The sequence below is a fragment of the Tupaia chinensis genome, unplaced genomic scaffold (assembly GCF_000334495.1).
Source record: "Tupaia chinensis unplaced genomic scaffold, TupChi_1.0 Scaffold148350_1, whole genome shotgun sequence".
Lineage (NCBI taxonomy): Eukaryota > Metazoa > Chordata > Mammalia > Scandentia > Tupaiidae > Tupaia > Tupaia belangeri.
The window spans coordinates 312,237-330,883 of NW_006208201.1; the positions used below are offsets into that span (position 1 = coordinate 312,237).

General features: G+C 35.6%; 1 protein-coding gene across 4 annotated transcripts in view; it reads right to left on the reverse strand.

Annotated features, from left to right (window-relative positions):
- Window positions 1-1,829: 1,829 nt before the first annotated feature.
- Window positions 1,830-18,647, reverse strand: part of CENPK (centromere protein K) — a 43,791-nt gene continuing 26,973 nt past the window's right edge. For 3 of the 4 annotated variants that reach the window (XM_006170410.3, XM_027769056.1, XM_014584978.2), the window contains 5 exons: window positions 9,056-9,138; window positions 8,864-8,962; window positions 8,387-8,516; window positions 7,154-7,207; window positions 1,830-2,685 (listed from right to left, as the gene is read on the reverse strand). In XM_006170410.3, the coding sequence (XP_006170472.1) occupies window positions 2,527-2,685; window positions 7,154-7,207; window positions 8,387-8,516; window positions 8,864-8,962; window positions 9,056-9,138 (525 nt within the window). In that variant the 3' untranslated portion in view covers window positions 1,830-2,526. The remainder of the gene's footprint in view (window positions 2,686-7,153; window positions 7,208-8,386; window positions 8,517-8,863; window positions 8,963-9,055; window positions 9,139-18,647) is intronic. The other variant, XM_027769058.1, reaches the window with a different exon arrangement.

An 18,647-nucleotide genomic window follows, 5' to 3' on the forward strand; every position in this document is an offset into this window, starting at 1 on the left:
TAAATGGAATTACATTCTTCAGTTCTGTCTCTATCTGCTTGTTGTTTGTATATAGAAATGCTATAGATTTTTGTAAGTTAATTTAGTATACTGCCACTTTATGTATGCATTTATTACTGCGAGAAGTTTTTCCATGGATACTATTGGGTCTTCTATGTACATCATGCCTCAGGAAATTGGAAAAAGAATAACAAAAAAACACCAGGTGAAAGAAATAATAAAGATTCAAACAGAAATAAATGAAACAGAAAATAAGCAAACTATACAGAAAATAAATGAAAGCGAAAGCTGGTTCTTGGAAAAGATAAACAAGATTGACACACCATTAGCCAGACTAATTAAGAAGAGAGAAAGGAACCAGATAAGTCAAATTTGCAACAAATCAGACATTACAACAAACAGAACAGAAATACAAAATATCGGGACCAGCAGTTAGTGTAATGGCTATATCGCTGTACTCCTACGTAGTTGACCGTGGTTCGAGTCCTGGACCCAGTGGCTTAAACTCACGCCGGGTGTGTGTGCGTGTGTGCCCAAGATCCCAAGAGGAGAATGGAGGAGAAGGAATTGCAGTGTGGACATCCCCACTGGGGGGTGATTTCTTGCTTCTGTCTCTATGTCTCTCTCTGTCTGGTGAGCGCACGTGCCCTATAGCAAAAACCTCTCAAAAAAAAAGATCATTAGAGGATACTATGAGTGACTATATGCCAACAAAGAAGAAAACCTGGATGAGATGGACAAATTTCTGGACACATATAATGTACCAAGGTTGACTCAGGAGGACACAGGATGCCTGAACAGACTTATAACAAGCAATGAAATTGAATCAGTAATAAATAACCTCCCGACAACAACAAAAAAAGTCCAGGCCCTGATGGCTTCACTGCCAAATTTTACAAAACTTTTAAAAAAGAGGTAACCCCCATCCTACTCACAGTTTCTAGAGATCCAAAAAGAAGGAACCCTTCCAAATTCATCCTACGAAGCCTCCATTACCCTCATTCTCAAAACGGACAATGATATGACAAAAAAGGAAAACTACAGACCTATATCTCTGATGAATATAGATGCAAAAATTCTCAATAAGATACTTGCTAACCCTATTCAACAGCATATGCAAAAAGTTATTCATCACAACCAGGTAGACTTCATTCCAGGGATGCAAGGGTGGTTCGACATATGCAAAAACATAAATGTAATATACCATAATAACAGAAAGGAAAAAAAAAACATATGATCATTTCAACTGATATAGAAAAAGCATTAGACAAAATACAACATGGCTTTATGATCTAGACTCTCAGTAAAATTGGCATAGGAGTTCTAGCCAGTGTAATCAGACAAGAGAAGGAAATAAAAGGCATTCCAATTGGGAAAGAAGAGCTGAAATTATCTGTTTGCAGATGACATACAAATTTTTCTTAGAAAACTAATGATACTACGTCAGCCAGATGGCATGGCAGTAAAAGTGGCTAGACCCTACGTGGTCAACTATGTGATTCGAGTCCCAGAACCAGGGGCTGAAAAAACACACCAGGTGCATGTGCACCCAACATCCTGAGAAAATGGAGAAGTAATTGTGGTGATCATCCCTCCTGGGGTACCTTCTCACTTTCCTTCTTTCTCTGTCTCTCTCTGGTGAGTACACATGCCCTACAGCAAATTAAAAAAAAAAAAAAGAACATTAATACTACTAAATGCGATACTAAAATTCTCTTGTTCAGTTTGTATGTAACCCTGAATGGGTTCTGTAATATCTTAATTTATCAACCTGTAAAAAAGTCTTTTTTATTTATAAAAATACGCCACATCACCCAACAGCTGGAAGGTTTTCAGAGAATTTTATTTACTTACAATTTATAAAGGATTAATAAGATGTTATGAACACAATTTTGTTGGTAATAACTAGCAGAATAAAAATGAATTAATACAGAATGTCACTTGGTACATAACACACAGCAAAATGTAGTTCTAAGGCTAGCTTTATCCATTAATATGTTTATATCTCAACTTTTTTACATATTTAGAAATAAGACAATACATATTTACTATTTTAAATTATGCCTCCTCCTACATCAGATTATTACTTCAATTTTAAAGCCATCTGCAAATTAAATAGTCTTTACAGTATAATTCCAAAATACAAAGAATTTAACCACCAACTAGAACGCAAAATGCATAAAACATACCGCTATAAATTTAAAAAGAAAAATATTACACTAGCAACATCATGAATTAGGTTTTTTCAAAGAATATTGTATGAAGTAAGGTACATTAAATGCTTTGTAAGTCTAGAATACCTTTTATTTGCAGTCTTCATACAGTTTAAAACACCAAAGCACTGACTAAATAAGAAAGGACCATTTCAAAGTGAATAGTAGATGGTTATGTGTCATGTAAGGATAAAAGGAAGATGGACTATGTTCTTTGATTTGCAATCCTGTTCTTTATCCAAATCGTCCTGTGTTTCCATTATCCTTGAATGACATGATTCTTTACTGTGTTAAAAGAAAAAAGATCATCCTTTTACTGATGGAAGGCTTCTAATCTTATTCGAGTTGGATCTTCTGGATGTCTCAAGGCAATTCCATTACGTAGAAGCAGTTCAATATAAGGTGGCCAAAAGGAATCACTAATTTTGACATATGGATCATGTGGAACATCAAATAATCTATTTATAAGAATCTAGAAGAAAATACCATTTCAAATATATTTTACTAGGAGAAAAGATGAAATAACTATAAGAAAACAATAGTTTTTCACCAAAGAATATCGACTCTTTTCTCTTTAAACAACTATACTATAAAATTTACATACTCAACTATTTATACTATAACATTTTTTTTTTTGAGAGATTTTCACTGTAGGGCGTGTGCGCTCGCCAGACAGACAGAGAGAGACATAGAGACAGAAAGCGAGAAATCACCCCCCAGGGGGGATGGTCACGCCGCAATCCCTTCTCCTCCATTCTCCTCTCGGGATCTTGGGCACACACGCACACGCGCCCAGCGTGAGTTTTAAGCCACCGGGTCCAGGACGTGAACCGCGGTCGACTACGTGGGAGTCCAGCGACATAGCCATTACGCTAACTGCTGGTTCCCTATACTATAACATTTACATACTAACTTAAATGGTTGATTTGCTTTTTTAAGAGACTGTAAATTGTTAGTGAATGGAAAGAACTTTAAAATGAATCTGTTTTTTGTATGTTTGTTGAGAGGTTTTTGCTATAGGATGACAGAGAGAGACAGAGACAGAGACAGAAAGTGAAAAATTATCCCCCAGGGGGGATGGCCACGCCGCAATCTCTTCTCTGTCCTCCTCTTGGGATCTTGGGCATGCACGCACATGCACCCAGTGTGTGTTTAAGCCACCAGGTCTGGGACTTGAACCGCAGTCGACTACATGGGAGTCCAACGACATAGCCATTACGCTAACTGCTGGTCCCTGTATTTTTTAAAAGAGGTTTTTGGCTTATGGCATGTGCCCTCACCAGAGAGAGAGAGACAGAGACAATAAGAGGGAAAAGTAAGAAATCACCTTCCGGAGGGATGGCCAACCTGCAATCCCTTCTCCTCCATTCCCCTCCCAGGATCTTTGGCATGCACACACACATGCCAAGCATGATTCTCAAGTCACCAGGTCCAGGACTTGAACTACGCTGGGACATTTGGGAGTCCAGCAACACAACCCTATACCATCTGCTGGCCCTGAATCTCTGTATCTTAACTTTTGAAAACATTTCCTAAAATGTAGTTAGAAAGCATTTACAATTCTCTCACTTCTTTCGGGATTAATAATTTCTTTAGGATTAAAAAAAAGAATCTTAAAAAAGTTAATACTCAACAAAAGTTCAAAAGACAGAAAGTTTGTTTTAATGTCGGGGGGAGAAAAAAATATCACCAGCCCTGCCACCCCTACCTGAAACACTTACTCTTCTGATAAATCTTCAAAACATTCAATCATCACTACCTTCCTTCAACTTCATCCTGAATCTCCTTAATTTCTTCACCAAAAATGTTGACAAATTGAGAATTTTTCAATATTTGTATTAAATTATATGAACTAGCATTTCCCAAACTGCAAGTCATAGAACTGGTCTCCCTAAAGATCTTGAAAACAGGATATTGTGGTCAAATAAGCCTAGGAAGGGTTGCAGGTGTTTATTGAGAATAACTTGTCTTTCTCAAACCCAGTGACATTAAGAAAGTTTTGCCAAGAAACAGATTTTTACAATTCTTTGAATACTAAGAATTCAAAGTGGCAAGTCATAAATTAGACATATCCCTGAACTGCCAGCCTAAAAGTTTAATTGATTTTATTACTTTAAGAAACATGGAAAAGAAAAGACATACCATATATAAATATGAAGTGTCATAAAAATGAATAAAACTAACCTGTCAAGCTCTAATCTAAAGAATCATTATTTCAGAATAATACACAATATTTCAGTTCTTAAAATTTAACTATCATTAGTTTTACTTATTTCAAATACCACATCTTGAGGGGAAAAGCTTTTGGCCTCTTTTAGGCAAAGAATTACACATCACTCCTATTTCAGCACAATTATTCATTTTTATTTCTAATATTAATTATATTAACCAAAATTCTAGTAGATGCCAGAAGTAGTTAATGTTAAAACTGCAAGTAAAAAAAGTATAGTTTTATTTTTCACCAAACTGCATTTTAAATATTTGTACTTTTATCATGGCTAATACAAGCCTAAGAGACAAACAGGTTTTTAAGCTTTGTATGGTATCTTACAGTATACTGTTCAAAATGTAAACATACATTTTACAGTTAATACCCTCTAACATTAGCCACATGAATGACAATTTTTATTAAAAAAGGTTAAGTCCTCTACAAAAAACAATAGTCTTATTAGTTTCAGTATAAACTGAGTGTCTAGAAATACATTTAAAAATTCTTATTACCCAATCTAATAAACATTTTTATTTTGCTTTTCACACCAAACAATAATCTGTACTAAGAAACCTTACTGGGGAGGGACAACAGGTGGTACAGTGGTTAAGGCGCTGGACTCTCTCTGATGTGGTCAACTATGGTTCAAGCTCCAGACCCGGTGGCTTGAAATTTATGCTGGGTCTTGTACATGAGTGACTAAAATCTGGAGAGGAGAATAGAGGGGAAAGGACTATGGCCTGTCCACCCTCCATGGAGAGTGATTTCTTCCTTCCCGTCTCCATCTCACTTTGTCTTTTCAAGAGTGCACATCCCTATAGCAAAAAATCTCAAAAATAAAAATAAATAAATAAAATAAGAATAATCATCTTGGGCTCAGTGGGTGGCATAGAGGTCAAGGCACCAGACTTCCACATGGCTGACTATAGTTCAAGTCCCAGACTTGGTGACATGAGACTTGTGCCAGGCATATATGCGTGCATGCCCAAAATCTCAGGAGGAGAATGGAAAAGAAGGTACTGTGGTGTAACCTCCTTCCTGAGGAGTGATTTTTTTGTTTTCTCTACCCTTCCTGTGAGTGCATGAGCCCTATAGCAAAAACCTTTCTCCAAAATAGAAGAAAAAGATAAAGCCAGAAATCTTGAGGCACCAAAATTACATCTTGAACAAAAATAAAACCTTTTATACCTATTTCATTAAATTACATTGTAATACGTTTTGTGAAATCACTTGTTCCTCTAAATTTACCAATGATTTTTTTTTTAGAGGTTTTTGTTATAGGGCATGTGCGCTCGCCAGACAGACAGAGAGAGAGACAGAGAGATAGAAAGTGAGAAATCACCCCCCCCAGGGGGGATGGCCACGCTGCAATCCCTTCTTCTCCATTCTCCTCCAGGGATCTTGGCCACGCACGCACACGCGCCCGGCGTGAGTTTTAAGCCACCAAGTCTGGGTCACGAATTTCGGTCGACTACGTGGGAGTCCAGTAACATAGCCATTACGCTAACTGCTGGTCCCATCAATGATTTTCAAAATAGCAAATTAATTGGTCAAAATCCTGCTCTTCATAGATTATTTTACTTTGCTCTCTGTCCAATTTTCCACAGATTGCCATAACAAGATCTTCTCTCAACACAAAGTAATACTGTTTGAAATGGTTATGCTAATTATGCTGATCTGATCATCACACTGTATTTAAAATCAAAAAAAGCATTATACCCTTAAATATATACAATTATTACATATCAATTTAAAATATTTCAAAGTCTTCTAAAGATTATTAATATATTTGACAATCCAGTTGAAGTTGAAAACTATTTTTAAAACATTCTAGGGAACCAGCAGTTAGTGTAATGGCTATGTCGCTGGACTCCTACGTGGTCGACCACGGTTCGTGTCCCAGACCCAGTGGCTTAAAACTCACTGTGGGCACGTGTGCGTGCGTGCCCAAGATCCCGAGAGGAGAATGGAGGAGAAGAGATTGCGGTGTGACCACCCCCCGGGTGTGGTGATTGCTCTCTTTCTGTCTCTATGTCTCTCTCTGTCTGTCTGGTGAGCGCATGTGCCCTATAGCGAAAAAACCTCGTCAATAAATTAATAAATATATGTTTTAGACTGTGTTTTTTTTTTTTTTTTGGAGAGGTTTTTTGCTATAGGGCGCGTGCGCTCGCCAGACAGACAGAGAGAGACAGAGAGACAGAAAGTGAGAAATCACCCCTCTGGGGGGGATGGTCACGCCGCAATCCCTTCTCCTCCATTCTCCTCTCGGGATCTTGGGCACGCACGCACACGCGCCCAGAGTGAGTTTTAAGTCACCGGGTCCAGGACGTGAACCGTGGTCGACTACGTGGGAGTCCAGCGACATAGCCATTATGCTAACTGCTGGTTCCGTAAAACATTTATTTAAAATAAGTATATGCTAAACAGAAAAGGTAAATACTTGGTCCTTAAAGAGACTAATGTTATTTAAGAGAAATTGTGCACAAATTTCTACAACTTTGTGGATAGAATCTAAGCTCACTTACATAATTTCAGACAGAGTACAAAGTTGCCAACTAATCGTACTGTACAAAAGATAGTAAATCTTATATTAAAGATAAATTATTTTAACTATACATAATAAAGATTAATGCATAACATTAAAAATTAAAATATTATTTTTTCATGCCTATGTAAAATTGTTCACAAATGACTAATTAAAAGAGAGCTTTAAAGTAAAACAAGCACTTACCTCTAACATCTCATGCAGTGTTATTAGCTGTGCAGTTGATTCTTGAATGTTTTTCTTTGGGATAAATATGAATAAGAAATAATCAATATTTTAATTTTCCCAATGGCAGAATATTAGGCTGTATGAGGTTTTTGTTTGTTTGTTTGTTTGGGTTTTTTTGAGAGTTTTTTTCTATAGGGCGCATGCACTTGCCAGAAAGACACAGAGAGAAAGAGAGACAGAAAGTGAGAAATTATCCCCCAGGGGTGGTGATGGCCACGCAGCAACCCCTTCTCCCCCACTCTCCTCTTGGGATCTTGGGCACATATGCACACATGCCTGGCATGAGTTTAAGCCACCAGGTCCTGGACTTGAACCACGATCCACCAAATAGAAGTTCAGCAACATAGCCATTAGGCCAACTACTGGTCCTGACTGTATGAGTTTTTTAAATTAATATTTCTTAGTTGTAATAAAACAAGGTAACTAAAACAAAACACTAATAATTGAGTGAGTTTAGAAAATTCTGAAAGTAAATGACCTTACTGTACTTAAGTCAGGGCTATAAAAATTGAGTTGATACTGGGACCAGTAGTTAGCGTAATGGCTATATCACTGGACTCCCATGTAGTTGACTGTGGTTCGCGTCCTTATTATTATTATTATTATTTTGCTATAGGGCATTTGTGCTTACCAGAGAAAGAAGAGAGATAAAGAGGGAAAGTGAGAAAGTAACCCATTGGGTCCAGGACTTGAACTGCAGTCAGTTACATGGGAGTCTAGTGCCTTAATGACCATGCCATATATTAGTCCCAACAAATACATTGATTTTTTTTTTTTTAAGAATGACTTCATTTAATTTTATTTATTATTATTATTATCTAATTTGACTAGATAGAGATAGAGAGAGAGGAAGAAAACTGAGAAAGCAAGCCACTAGGTCCAAGACTAGAACCATGGTCAGTCACACGGGAGGGAGTTCAGTAGCCCAAACACCATGCCACCTGCCGGCCCCACTAACACATTATTCTTAAAAGCTGAATTCTTCCTACCATATGATACAATATAAAATATGTTTTAATCACATTTTTAAATAATTAGGTTGCTTAGAATTTTTCAATAAAGATAATGATGACATATTTCTGCATATGTATCTATGTGGCATCTTTGAATTATACAAAAGAAATTTGCTTTTGAACGACCCAAAACAATTTCAAATATGATTATCTACATGAAAACCTTTTTTAAACTTACCTTTTTCTTTTTAGCATCATTTCTGTCAGGCAGAGGAAAACGATCTTCTAGAAATTCACCCAAGGTAATCAAGAGTTTCTCCCTATATTCTTTTACCTTAAGCATTTTGGTTTTCAGCTCATTAAAGATTCTAATAGATTAAAAAATAAGAGAAGCATTTACATGATAAAATATATGTGGACATGTAGCTGGTCATTCATAAAATTAACCAAAACCTTTATTGAAACTTTATTTGCTCAAACCAAATAAATACCTTTACAAAAGTAGTATTCCTTATAGGGAAACTAAAGGTTCAACCAAATCAAGTCATTCATAAAAGATCATGTAACTAATATTTGAAAAAAGTTAGGAAAAAAAGGGAAAGAATCATGATTTCTAGTAAAATATGCCTTCTTTTGATCTATATTTCATTTAAACAAACCCCCCAAAAATAAACACTTTCTCCTATTTAAAAAATCTAGAATTTAAAATTAATACCTGGATTCAGAAAAAGTCACGACCTGATTTTTCAATTCACTGTGTAGTACATTCAGAGAATCCATTATCTGTTGCTGCTCATCCAACCACTGCTGCTCCCTTTAAACAAGAGAAAACAAAATAGTCAAATAAAACTTAAAATCCTGAAGTAACATATATCAACAATGAATGGTAATTATAACATAAATATACCTTTCCAAGTCTTCCTTTAACTTCTCATTCTTTGACTGAATAGTAGATAGTACCATTTCAAGATCATGTCCTAATTTTTGGAACTAGAACAAAGTAATTTAAATTAGTTTCCTGGTCTATAATCCTATAAATAGTTTTATTTCTAATGACACTGAAATTCATACATTGGTCTAGGATACTTCAGTTCAGGAATTAAGAGTAAAAAACCTAGGAAAAAGCTTTTGAAAGGGGTAAACATATCAAATCTAAGTTTTTAGTAATATTCCATTGTTGAATACATAAACTTAAGAAAGGATTTTGATCAATATATTTATGTTTCACACTGAAAAGTAAATTGATCATATTTTCAATAATTAGATAGGTCTCTTTTCTAAGTTACTGTACACAAACAGACACAAATGAGTATCATTCAATATTACTCATTCATACAATATTGTTACTGATTGTACAATTACTATCAGGAGTTGATGAAGGAGGCAGTGATACAAAGGTAAAAAGAAAAAAGGGAGAACTCCAGATAAACAGTATGTAGCTCCAGTGAATAAAGGCCATGAAGAAAAAAATTTATTTAAATAAAAGTAAAGACATGAAGAGGACACAATGACTATGTTCAGTAGTATGACATGGAAAGTCTTCTCTGATCAGGCATTATTTGAGTAGCAGAGAAAGAAGACAAAGGATAAACCATATTACCACTATCTGGCAAAAGAATGTTCCAAGGAGAGGAAACACATTAAGACCCCATTCATCCCAGGGGGAATATCTTCTAAGATGTGCCCTCCCGCCCACCAGGCCCCAACACACACACCTCATGCATGCCTGAAATAGTGAATAGCTATGAACTATAATGAATAATTTTCCTGTAGAAACATTCATATGATAAAACTTGTAAATTAGTCACAATAAGAAGCTAACAACTATAATAATAAAATAGAGCAAATGTTAACAATATCCTAAAATGAAAATTTTGTGAATGTGATCTCTCACAATATCGTATCTTTTTTGTGATGTTGTGAGGTGATAAAACGCCTATGTGATGACATAAACTGAGGTGAATGACATGGGCATTGTGACATGGGACTTAAAGCTAATTAACTATTTATTTCTGAAATTTTCCATTTAATTTTTTTGGCTCCCTTTTGACCAAGGAGAACTAAAACTGGGGAAGGTAAAACCAAGGATAAGGAGGAACTATTGTAGCAAGTACAAAAGTTCCTTGGCAAGAATGTGAATGAAGCATTTGAGGAACAAAAAAGACTAAAAATAATGACAAAACTGTACTTTAATACCATATACCATCACTAGGACATACTGTTTAGTGCTCCATTCTCCTGATATCAAGGGTTTCCATTAACATTTTCTAAATCTAAATCAGTGATATTCTTAAAGAGGTATAGTATAAGCCATAAACAACTACTAAGAAATGAAGAGAAATTACTAATAAGTCCATAATGGTAATACAATAAAATGATTATTTTTCTTAATTTGCCAAGAATGTGTACACTCACTCCCTAGAAAGAAACAGAGACAAGGAGAAAGAGAGAAAAAGAGAGAGAGAGAGAGAGAAAGAAAAAGTGGATAATCACCCCTATGGGGAATGGTCTTGTTGCAATGCCTTCTAAATTTTTCCCTTTTCAGGATTCTGGGCATGCAAATATACCCAGTGTGTTTCCAAGCCACCACTTCCCTGAAACCATGCAATCCTTCAGTGGGATCCAGCTGTCTTAACCACCACCCATCGGTTGGCCCAAAATGGTTTTATTTTTTTTAAATATATAATGAATTTAAAAAACTAGGAAAAGATGGAAGTAGGAACTGAGAAAAAGTAGGATGAATAAAAAGATAAATCAAGAACATAGATTTCAACACAACTATGTTAACTTTACATGAAATATAGCTCAACATCAAAATTAGAAACTAATAATAGTAAAATATGTAGAAAGCTTTTTTATTTTAATTTACATTTAATCACATTTATACAACATTGCTTTTTCCAGCACGAGTACCATGCATATCAGTCAATATAAAGACATTACTATATACATTATCATCAGCAAATAGCTTTTCACTTTTTTTGTGAATTAAATGTACTTTTTTTCCTCCTCCTGTTCCCCTCCTCCCTCTATTACCCACTCCCATATTACCCCTACCCTTATATACTCCAGTATCTATAGTATCTCCCTGCTTCTATACCTTCCAAACTTTCAGTTCCTACTACAGAACACAGACAATCGGTATATACTGAGTAGAGACATACAAAGTCTTTCATAGTCTGGCTTGCTTCACTTAGCATTAAGTCTTCCACTTTGTATCAAATATCAGGGTCTCATTGTTTTGTTTTGTTTTGTTTTGTTTTTTTATGACTGAGTAGTATTCCATAGAGTACACATGCCACATTTTTCAATTCATCATCTCTTTTTGGACATTTGGATTGATTTCATGTCCTAGCAATTGTAAATAATGATGCAATAAACATGAATGTGCAAGTGTTTTTCTGACCGAGAATTTTTCTGTCCTTTGAGTAAATACTTAAGAGTGGAATTACTGGGTTGTTTAGTAGTTCTATTTGTAGGTTTCTGAGGAATCTTCATATCATTTCCCAAGTGGTTGTACTAATCTGCATTCCCACCAACAGTGTAAGAGAGTTCCCCTTTCACTACAGCCTCACCAGCACTTATCACTATTTCTTTTTCTACTTTTAGCCATTCTGACTTGGGTTAAATGGTTTTGATTTGCATTTCCCTTACGATAAGAGATATTGTGCACATTTTCATATGCTTTTGGGCAGTTTGCATGTTTTCTTTGGAGAACTGTCTGTTCAGTTTACTTTCCCATCTTATAATTGGATTGATTATATTTTTGTGTGTAAGTGGCTTCCCTGTATATTCTGGTTATCAAGTCCTTTATCTGAGGTATAGCTTGCAAATATATTCTTCCACTCTGAGGGCTGTCTTCTCATTCTACTTATTGTTTCTTTTGCTGTGCAGAAGCTTCTCAGACTAATACAGTCCCGCTTGTCTATTTTTGAAGACTATTGCCTGTGCTTTGCAGGTCTTCCTTAAAAGTGTTGTCCTACTTCCAGGTCCCCAAGAGTTTTTCCTGTGTTTTCTACCAGTAGTTTTATAGTTTGAGGTTTTATGTTTAGATCCTCAATCCATTTTGAATTAATTTTTGTTAGTAGTGAGAGATAAGGATATAGTCTCATTCTTCTGCAGGTAGATATCCAATTCTCCCAGCACCATCTCCCAGCTGAAGAGATATCCCCCCTGCCCCCCCCCACTGGATTGTCTTGTGCCCTTTGTCAAGGATCAGTTACTTGTATGTTTTAGGGTTCATGGGGGGGGTCATCAATTCTGTTGCACTGGTCTACCTGTCTGTTTTTGTGCCAATACCATGCTGTTTTAATTACCACGGTTTTGTAATATGTTTGGAGGTTGGGAAGTGAGATGCCTTCTACTTAATTCCTTTTGCACAGTATTGCGTTGGTAATACAGGACCTGTTTATTCTTTCAGACAAATTTTGTGATTTTTTTTTTTCCTATTTCTGTGAGGAATTGCTCTGGTACTTGCATTAAATTAAATTTATAGATTAATGTGGATAGAAATGACATCTTGATTATATTAATTTTTCCAATGCAGGAACATGGGATGTTTTCCCACTTTTTTGGTATCATTTTAAATTTCTTTTTCTAGTGTTTCTTAGTTTTCCTTGTAGAGATCTTTGATGTCTTTGGTAAAGTTTCTTCCTATATATCTTATTGGCTTTGTGGTGATTATAAATGAGGTTTCTTTCTTTAATTCTGTTCGTCCACTGTTGGTGCATAGAAACACTATAGATGTTCATATATTGATTTTGTATCCTGCCACTTTACTGTATTCATTTATCACTTCCAGTAGGGTTTTTTTGTGGACTCTTTTGGATTTTCTGTGTATAGCCTCATATCATCTGTAAATAAAGATAATCTCACTTCTTCTGTTCCTATTTGGATGTCTTTTATTTGACTCTCTTGTCTAGCCGTATTGGCTAAAATTTTCAGTACTATGTTAAAAAGGAGTAGAGAAAGTGGGCAGCCATCTTGTTCAATTTGATATTAGCTATAGGTTTTTCACAGGTGGCTTTTATTGTGTTGAGAAATGTCCTTTCTAAGTCAATTTTGCTGAGAGTCTTAATCATGAAGGTATGCTGTATTTTATCAAATGCTTTTTCTGCATCTATTGATTTCATTTATTCTCTGTATAGTTCTTTTATCCTCTATTTCATTTATTTCTGCTTGAATCTTTATTATTTCTTTTCTCCTGGAATTTTTGTTGTTGTCTTTCCGGTTCCCTGAGTTGTGTCATAAACCTGTTTATTTGCTACCTTTCTGCCTTTTTCTTGTGGGCACTAATTGCTATGAACTTCACTCCTATGACTGCTTTTGCTGTGTCCCATAGGTTATAAATACTTGCTTGTTTGTTAGCATTGGTTTTGATGAACCTTTTGATTTCAGTCTTAATTTTTTCTATATTTGTAAAGTCACTCAGGAGTAGGTTGTTTGGTCTCCATGTGTTTGTGAAATTTCAAGGACTCTTTCTATAGATGATTTCAAGTTTAATTCCACTGTGGTTGGAAAAGATGCTAGATATAGTTTCTATACCTTTGAATTTGTAAAGGCTTGTTTTGTGTCCTATTATGTGGTCAATCTTCAAAAATATTCCATGTAGGGGCTGAACAAATGTATATTTTGTGGTAGTTGGGTGAAATACTCTATAGTTGTCTGTCAAATCCATTTCATGTATGGTATCATTTACATCTTCTATCTCTTTTATTTTTTGTCTATATGATCTGTCCAGAGGAGTCAGTGGAGTATTGAGATACCACACAATTGTTATGTTGCGATCTATTTCTCCCTTGCTATCTAACAGTCTCTCATTGATGTATTTTAGTGCTCCAGTGTTGGGTGTATAGATATTTACAAGTGTTATATCTTCTTGGTGGACAAGTCCTTTTAGTACTATACAATGTCCTTCTTGGTCTCTTCTTACATCTTTTATCTAGAGGCTATTTTGTCTAATACCAATGTCACTACTCCAGCCCTTTTTTTTGGTTTCCATCTGCACGGACTCTCATTTTTCTAGTCCTTCACTTTCAGTCTATGTACGTTCTTATCAGTGAGGTGTGTTTCTTATAAGCAGCATACAGATGGATTCTGTTTTTATATCCAGTCAGTCAGTCTTTACCTTTAGTGGGAGAATTTAATCCATTAACATTCAATGTTATTACTGATATTTGTGGATTTATCCCTGTCATTTTCATCTAATTTATAAGAAAATCCCAGGTACAGATTGCTTCACCTATGAATTCAAATAAAAGTTATGTTATGTAATAAAAAAATACAAACTTTTTTCTGTTTTGCCAGAGAGTATGTGTCCTAGCCTGGGGGAGGCAGAAAAAGGGAGTGAGACTGTGAGAGAAAGAGAGAGAGAGAGAGAGAGAGAAGGTGAGTAAGTACTCTTCATGGAGAATGGTCCTATCATAATCCCTTTTCCATTTCTCCCTCCTTTTGGGATTTTCACCACAAAGGACATGCATTTAGTGTGTTTATCAAGCCACAAGGTCTAGGACTTGAACCACATATGGGATCCAGCCTCCCTAACCATTATACTACCCACTGGCCCTACAAACTCTTTTGAAGAAAAAGAGATACTTTTCAATTCATTCTATGAGGTGGTATCAAGGCCTAACAAAGACATCATGAGCAAAGAAAACCATACACCAATATCACTAATGAACATAGGTGCAAAATTCTCAATAATATTTAACAAATGAAATCTAGCAATAAATAAAAAAGATTAAAACATTATAAAGATGAATTTGGCTCAGAAAGACATAATTAAGCAGTTGAAATCAATTTAAAAATCAATATAATTCACCATATCAACAGACTAAAAAATAAAAATGAATCCTTTCAATGAATTCAGAAAGAATGACAAAACTCAATATTAATTCATGATTTTAAAGTAAGACTCTTCATAAACTGTAAAAGAAGGAAATTTCCTGAATATAAATAAGGAGATCTATGAAAAATTCTACTGTTAACATCATACATATTGGCAAAAGTGAATATTCCCTAGTAAGATTAGAAAAAGGCAAAAATGTCCTTTACTACCATTTCTACCATTTCTACTCATTTTTTACTGATGTAGAAATTCTAGGACACTAAAATAAGCCAAGAAAATTATATAAAAAATATCCAAAATGAAAAGAAATAAATTGTCTTTGATCTCAGATGACATAGCTATCTTTTTTTTATAAGTGCTAGAAGGTTGGTGAGCAGTCCAGAGCATGGGAAAGAAAAAAGAACACCCCTATAGGGTGTGGTTGTGCTGTAATCCTTTTTCCTCCATTCCTCTTTCCTGTGAGAATTTTGGGTATGTACACACATGCTCTTGCCATATATTTAGAATGTATATAAAAATGTAAAATAATTTAGATAAGAAACAAAGTTACAGAGCTCATACTATCTGACATTAAGACTTTAATGGTAAAATTAAGAAACACATAGTTCTAGAACTCATACTACCTGACATTTAGACCTTAATGGTAAAGTTTCAGTGAACAAAACAAATGTGGTATTGGTCTAAAGAAAAAAAAAAAAAAGAAATATCCACAGCACAGAATAGAGAACAAAAAGAGTTCAGAAATGAACAGATATAGAAACAGATATCGCCCATTACTTTTCAACAAAGTTTCAAAAATCAAATTCAAGGGACAGCAGGTGGCATAGTGGTTAAGGCATTGGACTCCCATTTGGCTGACCACAGTTCAAGTCCTAGACCGGTGGTCTGCTTTCTTATTTCCCTCTCTCTCTCTCTGGTGAGCACATGTGCTCTATAGCAAACTTAAAACATACATACATAAAATACATTTTAAAAGATTTATTTAATTTTATTTGTTATTATTTATCTTTTAATTTGACCAGAGGGAGAGAGAGAGAAAGTGAAAAACCAAGCCACGAGGTCAGGAACTCAAACCATGGTCAGCCATGTGGGAGTCCAGCGCCTTAACCACCACACCACCTGCTGTCCCCATAAAATAAAATTTGAAAAAAATTTGAAGACATTCAAAAGAGGAAAGATAGTTTTTTCAACAACTGATGCTGAGAGCCAGCACCTAGGTGTTGTGCATAGGAAGTTGAATCCTACATAGCTGACTGTGGTTCAAATCCCAGCCCCAAAGCTTAAAACATGCCAGGAATGTTTATGCATGCCAAAAATACTGATGGGATGAAAAACATGGAAGAAAAAGGATTATGGTATAACTATGTCCTATTAGGTAATGTTCTCTCTCTCCCTTGTATGTGCCCGCTGTAATTAAAAACAAAAAGAAACTAGTACTGAAACAGCATGCATACAAAAAAAAACTCTACAAATATATCATATCATACATAAAAATGAAATATAAAACCTAAAACTTTAAAACTTCTTTATTTTATTAATTAATTAATTAATTATTTATTTATTTACTTATTTTTGGCAGAGGTTTTTGCTATAGGGCATGTGCTTGCCAGACAGAGACAGAAAGAGAGAAATTACCCCCCAGAGGAGATGGCCATGCCATAATCCCTTCTCCTCCATTCTCCTCCTGGGATCTTGGGTACGCCCACACTCACGCTCGGCATGAGTTTAAGCCACCGGGTCTGGACTTGAACCACAGTCCACTACATGGGAATCCAATGACACAGCCATTACACCAACTGCTGATCCCAAAACATCTTTTTTTTTTAAACAATTATCTATTTGGGACCAACAGATGGTGTAAAATTTATGTTGCTAGACTTCCACCTGGTCAACTGCAGTACGAGTCCCAGACCTGGAGACTTAAAACTCATGTCAGGAATGTATGCATGTGTCCCCAAGATTCCAAGAGGAGAATGGAGAAGGGGTTGCAGTGTGGCCCTTCCCCGGGGGATGATTTCTTGCTTTCTGTCTCTCTGGGGAGCGCACATGCCCTACAGCAAAAATTCTCTTCAAAAAAAAAAAAAAGATTATTTAATTTTGTTACTATTATTATTTTAAAAGAATTATTTTAAAATTTTTATTATCATTACTCTTCAATTTGACCAGAGAGACACAGAGAAAGAGAGGGAGAAAGAGAAAGCAAGCCAACAGGTCCAGGACCTGAATCATGGTCGGCCTGGCCGTATGAGAATCCAGTGCCTCAAACACCACTCCACCTTCTGGCCCCATTATTACTATTTTTAAATTTGTTATAGAGCACAAGTGCTTACCAGAGAGAAACAGAGAGAGAAAAAGAGGGAAAGTGAGAAAGCAAGTCCTGCTAGATCCAGAACTTGAAGAGTAGTTGGCCAACCATGTATGAGTCCAGCACCTTAACCACCACACCACGTACTGGTAACAAAACTTTAAAACGTCTATCAGAAAAGATCACTAAACTTTTGTGGCCCCAAGTTGGAAATATTTCTTTGAATGAGCACTGTTAAAGACAAAATTACAATATTTTATTTTCGAGATGTCAATTGACTTTATTCACGATCCTAAATTTGGGTAACACTAAATTCCATAAAACAGAAGAAGTGTTCCAATGAGTTCAGTTCTGAGCAGAGGTGGTTAGTTTTATAGACAGAAAAGGGCTAAAGAATGAAGAAACAAAGAAATAAAATGCAGACTGACCATTTCAAAGTTACTCTATTTGTAATGCAGGGACAAGGAAAAAGAACGATAGGAAAATAACTGATTAGTTCACATCAGATTACATTTAGTTACTTATTAAAACAGAAGGAACTTTATTATCATGACAAGCAAAACTAACATGTTTGGGAAACTAGGGTATTAATTTCTCAGGTTAGATAACAACTTAGTTTTACCCTAACTCCATTTTGATTTTTAGTCTGGTGTGTTGGAGTCTAGTGCAGGAGCTTAGTCCAAGCAATGGCCTCCTATTTTTATTTAACAATACAAACCTTAAAAGCAAATCTTGCGGCCTGCAGGTGGCATGGTAATTAAAGGCACTGGATTCCCTCATGGCCAACCATAGTTTGAGTCCTCGACCTGGTGGCTTTCTTTCTCACTTTCCCTTTCTCTTGCTCTCTGTCTGTTTCTGTCTGGTCAAATTTAAAAATAACAACAACAAATGGAACTAAATAAATAAATAATTCTTTAAAAAAAAAAAAAGGCAAATCTGATAAAGTGGAGTTAGTCAAATTAGGAACTTATGTTCTCCAAAAGACAATGTTAAGTGTAGAAATCGGTTAACTCAAGAGGCTTAGGTTGGGAAAATCTTGCACATTATAAACTGTCCTTGGTCAGCTCCTAAAAGATGAACTCTTGAGTAATAACATATGCCTTGGACCTTGGACCACATGAAACCAGTTTGAGTAGAGTTTACGCTAAGTATGTAATTTCTGATTAATGCATTTTTGCTCTGAGAATATGTAGTCTGAATAGATAAAGACACCCTACCCAAGGAAATCACAGAGGCTGAAGGTGGTCTTCAAAAAAGCATCCTGATACAATTGGTATCACAAGTGTGATTTGCATTTGCTATAATAACCCCTGCTAGCTGAAATATGCTGAAAGTGTAGTTTGGGGA